At 45.0% G+C, this 13,616-nt stretch overlaps 1 protein-coding gene across 5 annotated transcripts in view; it reads left to right on the top strand.

Moving 5' to 3' along the window:
* Nucleotides 1–8,136: 8,136 nt before the first annotated feature.
* Nucleotides 8,137–13,616, top strand: part of Kif3a (kinesin family member 3A) — a 37,680-nt gene continuing 32,200 nt past the window's right edge. For all 5 annotated transcript variants that reach the window (XM_005350089.3, XM_005350088.3, XM_013347315.2 and 2 more), the window contains exons 1-2: nucleotides 8,137–8,277; nucleotides 11,152–11,425. In XM_005350089.3, coding sequence (XP_005350146.1) covers nucleotides 8,272–8,277; nucleotides 11,152–11,425 — 280 coding nt within the window. In that variant the 5' untranslated portion in view covers nucleotides 8,137–8,271. The remainder of the gene's footprint in view (nucleotides 8,278–11,151; nucleotides 11,426–13,616) is intronic.

Genomic DNA, 13,616 nt, shown 5'->3' with positions numbered 1-13,616 from the left:
GCACTTTACCAACTGATCCATAGCCCCACCTTCAGCCTTTATTGAAGACAGTTTGGTTCTGAGAAAACTATGTCTCTGTCAGGTGTGGCAGTACACACACACACACACACACACACACACACACACAATCCCAGCACTTTGAAAGTAGAGGCAGGAGGGTCAGGAGTTCAAAGCCATCTTTGGCTACCTAGTGAATTTGAGTCTAGCCTGGCTGCACAAAACCTGTCTCAGAAAGTCAAAACTAAAATCATAACAAAAGCAAGCCCAAACAAGTATGCTTTATCCTCAGAAATCTTTGTAAACTTCCAAATGCCAAGGGCATTCATGACAATCCTACATTTTTAGAAAAGCAAAATATTACTATAACCTCCGGAAGTACTTATTTTAAAGGCATTCACTTGAGGTTTAGTTGAACAAAAACTAATTTTAGAGGCACAAAGTAGTATATCTTTTAAATATTTTAAAAGTTGTGTATATGTGTAGTGTTTATGTAGGGGTTATGTACAGGAGTGCAGGTGCCCCAGGAAGTCAGAGAAGGCCGACAGGTCCCCTTGAACTGGAGTTACAGATAGTTGTGAGCCACCACGTGGGTGCTGGGAAAGAAACCCAGGTCCTCTGCAAGAACAGCCTATGCTCTTAACCACATAACCGTCTCTCCAGTTCACAAATGATATTATAATAAACATTTGTATTGAAGGTTTGGAACTGGGTACACAAGTCATATTTTCCTGCTTCCTTGGAGACTGAGACTGTCCAAGGAAGGCATTGGAGAAATGGCGGTAGTGTCCCCATCCGTCCTCAAAGTGGAAGAGATAAGAGGGCAGTGTGAAGGGCTGGGAAACTCTGATGGCCAAGTCAACTTGCAGCTAATCTGGAGCTTCTGCTCTTCCTCCAGCATCTGGGTCTCCTGCTCCTCTCAGAGAAGGGGCTCAGAGTCACTAAAGACCAAGTTTATGGGCACGACCAGGTCACGTTTCTGGAAGTAGACTTGAAGTCACTTGTCCTAGCAACAGCCACCATCCCACATAGGCCTCTCTACCTTCCTGAAACCACGTGGCTGTAGGAAGATAGCAGGAAGAGCCAGGTTGAATGTGGCCTGCAAGGAAGGGCTAGAGAGATGGCTGAGCAGTGGAGAGGGCACATTGCTCTTGCAGGGACCAGAATTTGGTTGCCAGCGCCCACATGGGGCTACTCACAGCTGCCTAGAACTCTAGTTCCCAGGGGATCCAACATCTCTGACCTTCACAGGCACAAGCTCACATATCTATATCAACATCTATATTTCTATATCTACATCTCTCTCTATATATATACACATATGTATATATTGATATTGAGATATAGCTACAGATATAGATACCTATCTATACATACAGATATATCTATATCTGTAGCTATATCGAGATAGATATAGATATCTCCACATAATTAAAAATAGTTAAGAAATTTAAATATATATTTTAAGTGCGCACCCCCACCTCAAAAAATGGAAGACATTCTTAGCTTTAGGAACCCAAAAAAAGATTTCCTGCAAGGTATGGCATATCTCGACTTGTTGGGAAAAGAACGGAGGAGGGTGGCCAGAGGTTCGGGGAGGCTTGGTTCAGCAGTGTTGGGGGCTGCCTAATCCAGGAGACCAAAGAGGCTAGATCTTAAACCCAGATGGAATTAGGCACCTCTCGGTGGTGGCCTGTTTGTTCTAAGGCAGAAGCACGTGCTAGCTAGGTAAGGTAACCCAGCGCTGGAGCACAGGGTCCCGGATACCGCAGAAAAGATGATGGATTTCTACCAAGCCACAGGTGCGCATTGCGTCTCCACGCAGGACACACATCAGAAGGGCTAGCCTTGGGCACTGTGGAAGGAGCCACTGGAGATGCAGCATAGGTCGCTGGATTCTGGAGCCCGGCCTAGACTTGTGGAACTCGAAAGGCCACCAGGGGTCCTCTGAAGGAAGGTGCCAGGAGAACAAAGGAATGCAGGCCTCAGAGAGGGCAGACACCTCTCCCCCTAGGCATCAGCATGATGGAGTCTACATGCAGCTTGTGACCCAATTGCCTTTTCTCAGTCACGTGTTGTGACCCTACAGTTGGGGCACCTACGAGGACGGGGTAGGCTTGGTGGGTTCACTTGCCGCTCCTGGGCGGCTGCGTCTTAGCCCTTGCTATGATACTAGGTGGCAGGCACCTCGGACTGTGAACGTCCTAGGTGCCTACTGCCTCTTATCACAGCGAGCGGGGTGTCTCTCATTCACTAGCTGAACCCCTTCCTACCTTATACTATGGTTCACTTCTTCTCTAAACAGTCCTGTGCCCCAGAATCCCCCTTTCATAGGATATCTGGTGTGTCCGACCATACATCCCGCATCTTAGCTCGCAGTACTGATCTGGGGTCGGGAGACTAGCGGGAGGAGAATCAAGAAAGTATTCTCGGTCTTGGGATAGCCCCTGACCTACAGCCTACATTGCTACTAGACCTTAATCTCAGGATCTGGTTTCTACTTATCCCAGCTGTGGACGTAGCTAAGTTGGTAGAGTGCTTGCCTACAACACACGACATCCTGGATTTGATTCCCAGCACCACATACACCCAGTGCGGTGGTGCATGCCTGAAATTTCAGCACCTGAGAGTAGAGGCAGGAGGATCACAAGTTCAATGTCGTCCTCAGCTACATAGTGAATCTGAGGGCAGCCTGGGCTACACAAGACCCTGTCTCAAAGAAAAAGCGATAATCCCTCCGTTTAAGGGTAGTTCAGTCATTTCTGCATTTATCCGTTTACATACTAGCTGTCTTAGTCAATGTTCTATTGCTGTGAAGAGACACCACGGCCATGGCAACTCCAATAAAGAAAAACACTTCACTGAGGCTGCCTTACGGTTTCAGAGGTTTAGTCCATTATCATCATGGTGGGAAGCATGGTGGCACACAGGCAGACATGGTGCTGGAGACGGAGCTGAGAGTTCTTCATCTAGATTGACAGGCAGCAGGGAGAGAGAGACAGAGAGACTTTGGGGCTGGTTTGAGCTTTTGAAACCTCAAAGCACACTCCCAGTGACACTTCCTCTAGCAAAGCCACGCCTACTCCAACAAGGACACACTTCCTAGTAGTGCCACTCCCTGGTGACCACGTATTCAAATCTATGAGCCTATGGGGGCTATTCTCATTCAAACCACAACAGTAGCCTTGGGATATTGAATAATGATGAAAAAGTATACAAGGAATTTATTGGGAGCCGGTAATGTTTTTGTTTTTGAAACAGTATCTTGTGTATTTCAGGCTTGCCCAGGACGACTTTGAACTTCTGAATTTCCTGTTTCCCAAGTGCTAGGAATAGGGACATTCACCCATAGAGGGTGCTATGAATGAACCCAGGGTCTCATGCATTCCGGCGAGCCCTCTCCCAACTGAGCTACATCCTCACCTTGGAGTTGGCAATGCTTTGGATTATTTTGTTTTGTTTCTCTATTCTGGCCTCCGTGAGCACCATGCACTCACATGGTGCACATACATACATATAGGCAAACAAAGATTCTAACATCAATCATGCTAAAAAAAAAAAGTGGAAGAAATCATTCACAAAAGACACATATGATGTAATTCCATTTGTATGAACTATTCACAAAAAAGACAGAGAAGAAAATGATTGTCTAGGGCTCAGGGTACTGGGAGAACATGGGCCATGAAGGAAGCAGGGCAAAAATGACTCCTATAAACACAGCATGTCTTTTTAGGGTGAAGAAAATATTGTAAGTTGATTGTAGGTATAGTCATGCCCTTCCACTCATGCTAGCAAAACCCAATAAAATCCATTTAAACCAATGAATTGGACGGTGCAAGGTATTGATAACATCTTAATGAAGTTTGTACGTAGGATCAGCAGGATTGCTCAGTGGTAGGGCCATGACGTCTGGCATAATGACCTGAATTGGATCTCCAGCTCTATGTGGTAGAAGAGAACTGAGCTCCCCAAGGGGTCCTCTGGCCTCCATGTGTGCACTGTGGTGCTCTGGCCTCCCTGCTCCCACCAAAATAAATAAATGTATGTAATTTTGAGACTTGTATGCATATAGCATATATATTGACTATCAGATAACTATAGGGATTTATAAAGTAGGGAGAGATATGCAGGGCTGGGTCTGGGGACATTTTAATTAGGATGATGTTAGGACTCACTGAGAAGATTTTTCTGAGACAGGTGGACATCTAGGGGAAGAGCTTGCTGGCCTGCCTGGGCTTATATCTGGACTTCATCCTTAGTGTACCTGATCCTGAAAGAGTTTTCTATATTTATAGAATAAGGGCAACAATTACTACCTATTTCAAAAGGTTAATGTGTGGATCAAATTTTATACACATATTTGGTTTTCCAAGACAGGGTTTCTCTGTGTAGCTTTGGAGCCTATTCTGGAATTTGCTTTGTAGACCAGGATAGACTTGCACTCACAGAGATCTGCCTGCCTCTGCCTTCCAAGTGCTGGGATTAAAGGCGTGCACCACCATCGCTCAGCTCAAATCATTTTTTTTTTTAAGACAGAGATTCTCTACATAGCCCTGATTGTCTTGGAACTTGATATGTAGACTAGGGTGGTCTCAAACTCACAGAAATATGCCTACCTCTATCTCTGGGGAGGTAGAGATAGAGGTACCACCTTTCACAGGTCCCAGGTGTTTTTTTAAAATATAGTTTCAGAGTTGAGGGTAGACACACAGTTTTAATCACAGCACTCAGGAGGCAGAGGCAGGTGGATCTCTGTCATTTCTTGTCCAACCTGGTCTACATAGTGAGTTCCAAGACAGTCAGAGTTACATAATGAGACCCTGTCTCAAAAACAAAACAATAAACAACTAAGAAAAATGTGCTTTTATTACATTTCCTCATTTATTCATGTATGTGTGTGTGTGCACTTGCACGTGCTAGCGTGGGCCACTATGTGCACACAGAGGTCAGAGGACAACTTGCAGGAGTCAGTTCTTTCCTTCCACGGTGCAGTCCCAAGGATCAAACTCAGATGGTCAGACATGGTGGTCAGCGTCTCTATGTGCTAACTCATCATGTCCACTCACATCAAGTGATTTCTAAAAGAAAGAGTTGAAGAGATGGCTTAGAGGTTAACAGCCCTGGTCGTTCTACAAGAGCACTGGGTTTGGTTCCCAGCACCCACATGGTAGCTGACAACTGTCTGTAACTCCAATCCCAGGGGGTCTGATGCCCTCTTCTGACCTCCAAGGTCACCAGGCATGTGCAAATACATGGTAGTTTGCTTTGGGCCCCATAAGCTCATAGAGAGTGGCACTATTGGGAGGTGTGGCCTTGTTGGAGGAGACTGGAGGACACAAGCCTTTAATCCAGACCTTGAGGTTAGAGGGAACACCTTTTTCTGTTGGAGATGTGTCACTGTAGGGGTGGGCTTTGAGGTCTTTTTCTCAGGCTTCCCTCAGTGTGGCAATCAGTCAACTTCCTTTTGCCTCTGAGTCAAGATGGAGGACTCTCAACTCAGCTCCAGCGCCACGTCTGCCTGCAGGCTGCCATGCTCCCCAGCATCCTGATGATTCTGGAGTAAACCTCTGAAACTGTAAGTGAGCCACCTCCGTTAAATGTTCTCTTTTATAAGAGTTGCCATGGTCACGGTGTCTCTTCACAGCAATAGAAAACCCTAAGACACATACACACAGGAACGAAATGCTCATATTCATAAAACGAATGCTAAAAATGCTACATGATTAAAAGGAAAAAACAGTTCAGTGCATCAAGTTGGTTTGCTTGAGATAGAGTCTCATTCTGGAGCCCGGGATCATTCTTGAACTCATAGATGATCCTCTTGCTTCTGTCTCCTGAATACTGCGATTGCATGCATGAGCCATCTGCCCAGCTAAAATTCTTTATAGTTATGTCCATTAGTTCCTACTAAGATAACCGTTGTCTGTGAAGATGAAATTGTATATGGGATGTGGATGAAACAAGGAGGCCAACTGGGGCTGACTCAGACGAAAGAAGAGGAAGAATTGGAGAGGCAGAGGGTTGGCTGTGGCTTTTACTCTGAGATGGAAAATCAAAGGATGTTTTGGAGCAGAAAAAGGCAAGATCTGATTCATGTTTTAACAGCATCCCTGTAGGCTCTGTGCTGGAAATACAGTCCTTTCTGCATATCCAGTGGCAGACTGGATCCAGGGTCCTCCCAGGCCCCAATCTGTGGGTGATTGAGTCTTTTCCCTGTTCTGCTTTTTCTCCTGCTCCTCTGCCTCCTTGCTTTTTGTTTTTGAGACAGGGTCTTACTGTGTAATTCTGGCCTGACACTCACTATGTAGACCAGGCTGCCCTTGAGCTTACAGGTATCTTCGTGTCTTTGCCTCCTGAGTGCTGGCATTACCACACCTGTCTCATGGATCTCAGGTTGTCTCCATCTCAACATGGAGCTGGGGATGATTTTGAATTTCTGATTCTCCTGTCTTCACCTGTGTGTACCAGGTTTATGAGGTGCTGAGAATGGAGTCCAGGGGTTCAAGCATACTAGGCAAGGACTCTATCAACCAAGCTTCTCCTGTTATCCCTCAGGGATGCTATAGAAACAGGCTCTGAGTGTAGTAATACATGTGAGAGATCCTAGTGATGGTGGTGGTAAGAACCACATCCTGGTTTTACTTAATGGCAGATCCTCAATAGGCAGTGTTTGGGGATTGATGCGGGGTGGGAGAAAGAAACTGGGGATTGAGCAGAGCAATGCTGGAATTCCGCTTCTATTTGTTGAGATGAGGGAAGTCTAAGGTGAGCCTCGTGTGTGTGACTGGGACAGTGTAGAAGGGAGGCACACTGGTCTGGGGAATGGGATTTGACCTTTGACATGATAAAATATCTGTGACACATCCAAGTGGACTGGTGCTGGGCTGGAAGGGGTGCACAATTGGTTTTTCTGGGCCAGGTTCCGTGCTAGGCTGTGGCAAGGCCTGTGAGAATCTAGGCTAGCTCCTAAGGAGCTCCCTTTCTGCTGTGGTACATGAAATAAATTTTCAAACAAGGTCATTATGAAAGATCTTTGCTCACCATGTGGGACACAATGTACAATGGGCACTTTTATTTTTTATTTTTGTGTAGTATTAATAATTTGATTTTATACAACTACAAACCTTTTACATTAGTAGAAGGTATTTGAATGCAAAGCAATGCACGCAGGATAGATTAGTTTCACTCTTTCAACAAACACTTTACTAGCATTTCCGAGATGGGACACAAAGAGAAAATATATCTAAAGCCTCTAGCTTTGAGCTACTTACAGTGGCCTCTATATCTCAGTGTAGTTTGATGTGATATCACATGCATTTGAATGCAGGATTATATAAGGTAAAAGAGGCATAGCTAGGAAACTGGATGGAAACTGAATTAGTTTAGAATAGAGGCATCTCTTAAAAACTTCAGGGCCAGCTCAATTGCTCAGTGGGTAGAGGCACTTGCCACTAAACCTGACTTTAGTTCCATTGGTGAGAGCCACACACTGGAAGAAGAAACCAACTCTTGAAAACTGTCCTCTGATCTCCACACGTCTGAGTCATGGCATATGAGTGTTGGAGCACACACTCACAGAAATATAAAACTTCAATGAAATAAGGGATTATCATATATTAGCAATATCTGTGCTACATTATCCTAAGAAATGGGTCTTTCCTACTCAGCATCTTTGAGAAATACAGAACATTTTACTAACATTCATGGCCAATTGTGTGATGTATTGAGGAACATTTTGTTGTTTGTTTTTCGAGACAGGGTTTCTCTATAGCTTGGGAGCCTGTCCTGGAACTCGCTCCTGTAGACAAGGCTGGCCTCAAACTCACTGAGATGCGCCTGTCTCTGGTTCCCAAGTGTTGGGGTTAAAAGTGTGCACCACCACCGGCACACTCCTGTAACTTTTACTATTTGAGATAGTGCCAGCGCCAGAAGGCCCTCGCGATCTCAGCTGGCCAGGTGTCCCCACTGCTTCAGCAGGACCCAGCTTCGCATCCCAGAGGAAAGGCACAGCTGCGCAGGCGCCGCCTCAGTCTGGCGTCCGTAGAGATGGACGCGAAAGTCCTGCGCGCGCGCACTTTAAGAAGCCGGGGGCACCCGAGATTGGGCGGGGCGAGCTCAGAGTGCGCCTGCGCACTGCCCTCTGTTGCTGAGTGAGCCGCAGTCTCTAGAGCACCAAGGTGTTTCGGTCGCCTACGGCCAGCCTCGCCCGCAAACCCGGTGTTGTTGGGCTGCATCCCGAACGGGGACGTTGGCGAAGCACGGGAAGCGGCCACCATGCCGGTGAGGACGGCCACTCGACCGCTGGGGTTCCCACTTATCGTGGCGGCCCTGCTCGGGGGCGCGGCCGTTGCCATAGAAGCGCGCGGCGGGCGGGCGGGGCAGGGCGGCGGGGCCGCGAGGCCTGGGCAGGGTAGGGCGGCGGGACCGGGGTCCTTCTCGCACGGATCTCCCCTGGGACCCGTCCTGTTGCCCCACTGCGCGCTGCATCCCGTCGGGCTCGCGCTGCCTGACAGAAAAGCGCCGCGCGGCTGCCGGGGCTTGGTGGTTGCGCGCGGCCGCTAGGGTCGTGCGGATGCACGCGACCCGAGTCCACTCTCGGTCCCTGGGTGTAAGCTGTCAGACTTGCGCTGGTCGGGCGCCTTAGCTTATGTGCAAAATGTAACCTTTAGGTGTCTTTGTGTGAGTATACGGTGGCGATTTGGTTACCTTCTAAAATTTCACGGATTGTTATCGTGCCATAATATGGGGGTGGTTGTCAGTCTCATTGGAGAAGACTTGAGCTGTGGAAGTATATTTATCGGTTATGAGGCCTCTGACGGCTCTTCAAATTGTCTGGACCCTTAGTTCCCACACAAACTTATTGTGGGTTTTATCAGGACACTGGAAGGACAAGGCTTGACATTCAGCACAAAATGCTCAATGCTTGTTTCTGTTTATTGCTTTCACAGTATGCAGTCAATAAATCCTGGGCACCACCCGTGTATATGCTAATCATGTAGATGGTAGGGTTCGTTGAGCAAAACTTGCCAGGCATTTTTTAAAAATTTAATTTTATGTTATATGTATGAGTGCTTGCCTGCATGCATGCATGTGCACCACCTGCCAGAGGAAGGCAGAAGAGGGCGTGGGCCTGTTTTGGAACTGTAGCTATAAGCAGTGGAGAGCCACTGTCTGGGTGCTGGAAACCCAACCCAGGTCCTCTGCAAGTGCTCTTAACCACTGAGCCGTCACTCCAGCCTCATTTGCCAAGTTTTTGACTTTAGAGAAAGAGAAGCTTGCCTTTTGAGGCAGAAGTGAAAACCATAAACACTAACAGAGAAAAGACAGTTTGAATAAATGAAGTGAGCGGCATATGATAGAGACAGACTCTGGTGAATTGGAAACTGTTGCCATAAAGGAATGCTGGCCACAGATATCTGTAGCACTGTTCATAAAAACCCAGAGACAGATATTGGTGTTCAACCTGAAGGTCAGAAAAGCAAAACTGCCAAGGATTGGCTCTTACCTCTACCTCAGTCCAAAATGGCGATCCTGGCCTCCAGGAGTCCTCAGAATGAGACTGAGATTGAGAACTGTCTCCTCCCCTTTTATATTCCTCTCTAGCTCTGGGATTAAAGGCGTGCACCACTACCGCCTGGTTTCTGTGGCAAACTAGTGTGGCTACTGGGATTAAAGGTTTGTGCCATTAGCACTCGGGAGGCAGAGGCAGGTGGTTCTTTGTGAGTTCGAGGCCAGCCTGGTCTACAAGAGCTAGTTCCAGGACAGGAACCAAAAACTACGGAGAAACCCTGTCTCGAAAATTTAAAAAAAAAAAAAAAGGTTTGTGCCATCACTGCCTGGCCTGTAAGGCTGACCAGTGGGGCTGTTTTACTCTCTGATCTTCAGGTAAGCTTTAATTATTAAAATACAAATGAAATATCACTACAGATATCAGATCTACTTTTGTTTTCAAAAGACTTAAATTGCAGCTTGTCATTGGTGGCGCATGACACCATGCGCGTGCCAGCAGAGGAAGGCTGGTCTCTGAGTTCGAGACCAGGCTAGTCTACAAATCGATCCCAGGACTGCCAGATCTGTTAGACAGAGATACCCTGTCTTGAAAAACAAACACAAAAATAATCCAAGGCTGGCTATCCTTTGCTTTATAGTGAGTTCTAGGCTTCCCTGTGCTTCATGAGACCCTATATCAGAACAACAACAACAACAACAACAAAAAATACCTTTGAGCCAAATAAAAGAATTTTATGGACTGAATTCAGCCCCTTGACAGCTTGTTTGGAACTCAAGTGAAGGTAGAATGACAGACATCAATAAAGGGGCAAACAAGAGTAAAACTGTCCTTCAAAAGCAGGATGTGCTCTCTGTCTATTTAAATTATTTATAAAAAAAGCGTTTGACCTAGTGAGAGAAGTATTCCCAGAGGAAGTGGCTGTTGAGCTGGACACTGAAGGAGGAATAGATATTATCTGAGTGAAGAAGGACTCCAGGGAAGGACCCTGGAGCCTAGGGCTTTGTGGCTGAGGGGAGGCCTTTCTGGATGACCTTGACATTGCTTATTTTGGGCTTGTCACCTGTGGGAGAGTGTCCTGATTTGATTTGTGTTTGAGGACGTACTGAAGGACAGTTTAATCAGGCGCAGGAACACAATTAGGAAACTGCAGCGCAGGGCCCAGGTGATGTGACTTGGCCTAGGGTGGTGAAGGCTGAGCTGGAGAGAAGCATATTGACAGTAATAGCATTGTTTTGAGTTAGTTCCTTAGTCATGGAAAATTTTGAAAATCAAAACTTGATACAAACATTCATATGACATTTCCCCCTGTGTGTCATTGGCCTTTTCTGTCCTTATTGTTGTCTTCTGTAGAGAAAGTAAGTCACGTATGGATTTTTGCTAAGATAAAAACTTTACAAATGCATTCTAGAAAATGAAACTATATTTCATTTTCCTGGGGGAGCAGAGGACCTCATACATTGTGGGTTTGTTTTGAAACAGGGTCTCACCATATTATGTAGGCCAATCTCAAACTCACCTGCCTCTGCTTCCCGGAGTGCTGAGATCACATTCAGGGTGCTGAGGTGAAAAAGTAACTTTTTCAGTTATAAATTTAGGGTAAAATGAATGTTCTTCTTACTCTTTGTAAACATTGTCTCTACCAGATCAATAAATCCGAGAAGCCAGAAAGCTGCGATAATGTGAAGGTTGTTGTTAGGTGCCGGCCCCTCAATGAGAGAGAGAAATCAATGTGCTACAGACAGGCCGTCAGCGTGGATGAGATGAGGGGAACCATCACCGTCCATAAGACCGATTCTTCCAATGAACCTCCGAAGACATTTACTTTTGATACTGTTTTTGGACCAGAAAGTAAACAACTTGATGTGTATAACTTAACTGCAAGACCTATTATTGACTCTGTTCTGGAAGGCTACAATGGTGAGTGGTGTGCAGCTCGCTTTATTGTTGTGAAGTAACACCCAGTAAGATGAGTGATTTACTTGTTGCAGCTACAGTGTGGTGAGTGACAGTAAACATATGCAGCTGTGCGGCCCACCACGTGATGTCATTTTAGACCCCAGCATTGTCCTCAATATTCTTTTCCACTGGTTTTGCAACCTCCCACCCTGCCCTTTGGTCTGCCCTCATGTCACAATAGTTTTGTCTTTTTGAAATTCCATTTAAGACATCTCTTTATTTTTAAAAATTTATTTTCAGTTTATATGTATGTGTATTTCACCAATGTGTAGGCACCAAGTGTGTGCTTGTGTCACGTGTGTGCAGTGCTCATGGAAGACAGAAGAAGACAGTCAGTCCTGGGACTGGAGTTCAAGATGGTTGTGAGCCATGTCTGGGTGCTGAGAGTCCAACCTGGGCCCAGACAGGTTTCTCTGTGTATCAGCACTGGACAGCCAGTTTGTAGACTAGGCTGGCCTTTAACCCACAATTCTGCCTATCCCTTTTCTCCTGAATGCTGGAGTTACAGACATGGGCCACCACCACCCTGCTAAAGTACTTTCTTTTTTAATACCGTTTTTTTTTCTTTTTGTGTAATATTTTTGAAGTTTACCTATCTTTGCATATTATCAGTTCTTTGTGACTTAATGAGAAAAAGAAAGATTTATTTTTTTATTTTATGTGTATGAGTGAGTGTTTGCCCATATGTATGTGCACTATGTGCATGCCTGGTATTCTCAGAGGCCATCAGATCTGTGAGCCACCATGCCAATTCTAGGAGTCAAACCTAGGTCCTCTGGAAGAGCAGCAAGGACTTTAACCACTGAGCCATCTCTCCACCCCCTACTTATATGTGTTTGGTTGGTTTTCCCCTTTGTATTTTCATGTAGATTTTATAACCATTTTATCTGTTTCCATAAAATAGATTTTGGTCACAATTGTGTTGAATTACTGTATTGACACTATTGAGTCTTCTGTTTATGTCTTGCTTAATTAACCCTTTCACTTCTGATAGTTTTATGTTATTCTTACAAACTTAAAAAATTACATTTACTTATTTATATGAGGCCATATGTACCATGGCTATGAGTATATAGCAACCAGAAGACAACTTGGAGGAATCATTTCTTGCTTTCACCATGGGTATCGCAAGCATCAAACTTAGTTGTCAGGTTTGGTGGCAAGTGTCTTACCCACTCAGCCTCTCTCTTGCATTCTATTGTAAATAGAATCGTTTGCATAATTTCATTTTGAGATTAAGTATTTTTAATATCCAGAAATGTGACAGGCAGTGGTGGTGCACACCTTTAACCCCAGCACTCAAGAGGCCGTGGCAGGTGGAGCTCTGTGAGTTTGAGGACAGCCTGGTCTACAGAGTGAGCTCCAGGACAGACAGAGAAACCCTGTCTCAGAAAAAAACCAAAACAAAAACACAACAACAAAATACATAATACATATATATGTGTGTGTTTGTATGTATGTACATATGTGTGTGTATAAACACATATATCTATATATACATGTATATATAGATACAGAAATACATTTGATTTTTAAGTATTTTTCTTATTAAGATAAAATTCAAGTGACAAATTCACTCATCATTTTATAGTATCAGATTCCTAGGTTTTCAGTGGATCACATGTTCTTAAGACAGTTTTCCAGCAACCCAAGGACTCTGGATCTCAGTGTCAGCCACAGCAGCCCTCTCAGCACGGCTCCTCTGTTGGAGTTTTCCTGCTCTGGCGGTTCAGGGAAAGCGGCTCACTTCCCGAGTAGTCCTTTATCTGACTTCTTTCCTTAGCAGTGTTTGCTAGGTTAATTCTTTTTTTTAAAATTTATTTATTATGTATATAGTGTTCTGGGCACCAGATCTCATTATAGATGTGGGTGTAAGCCATCATGTGGTTTTTGGGAATTGAACTCAGGACCTCCAGAACAAGAGTTAGTTCTCTTAACCTCTGAGTCATCTCTCCAGCTCCACTAAGTTCATTCTTATTGTAGAATGTATCAGGATTCATTCATTACAAGACTGAATAATATTGCCTGTATAGATGCATTTTGTTTGTATATTTCATCAGTTGAATGTTTGGGTTGTTTCTAGCTGTTAGGAATAATGTTGTTATGCATATTCTTTTTTTTTGGTTTTTTTTTTTTTTTTTTTTTTTTTTTT

Source organism: Microtus ochrogaster, chromosome 7 (assembly GCF_000317375.1).
Source record: "Microtus ochrogaster isolate Prairie Vole_2 chromosome 7, MicOch1.0, whole genome shotgun sequence".
NCBI classification, from domain to species: Eukaryota; Metazoa; Chordata; class Mammalia; order Rodentia; family Cricetidae; genus Microtus; species Microtus ochrogaster.
Note: the sequence above shows the minus strand (reverse complement) of the source record. Positions and strands in the feature narration are given on the sequence as shown.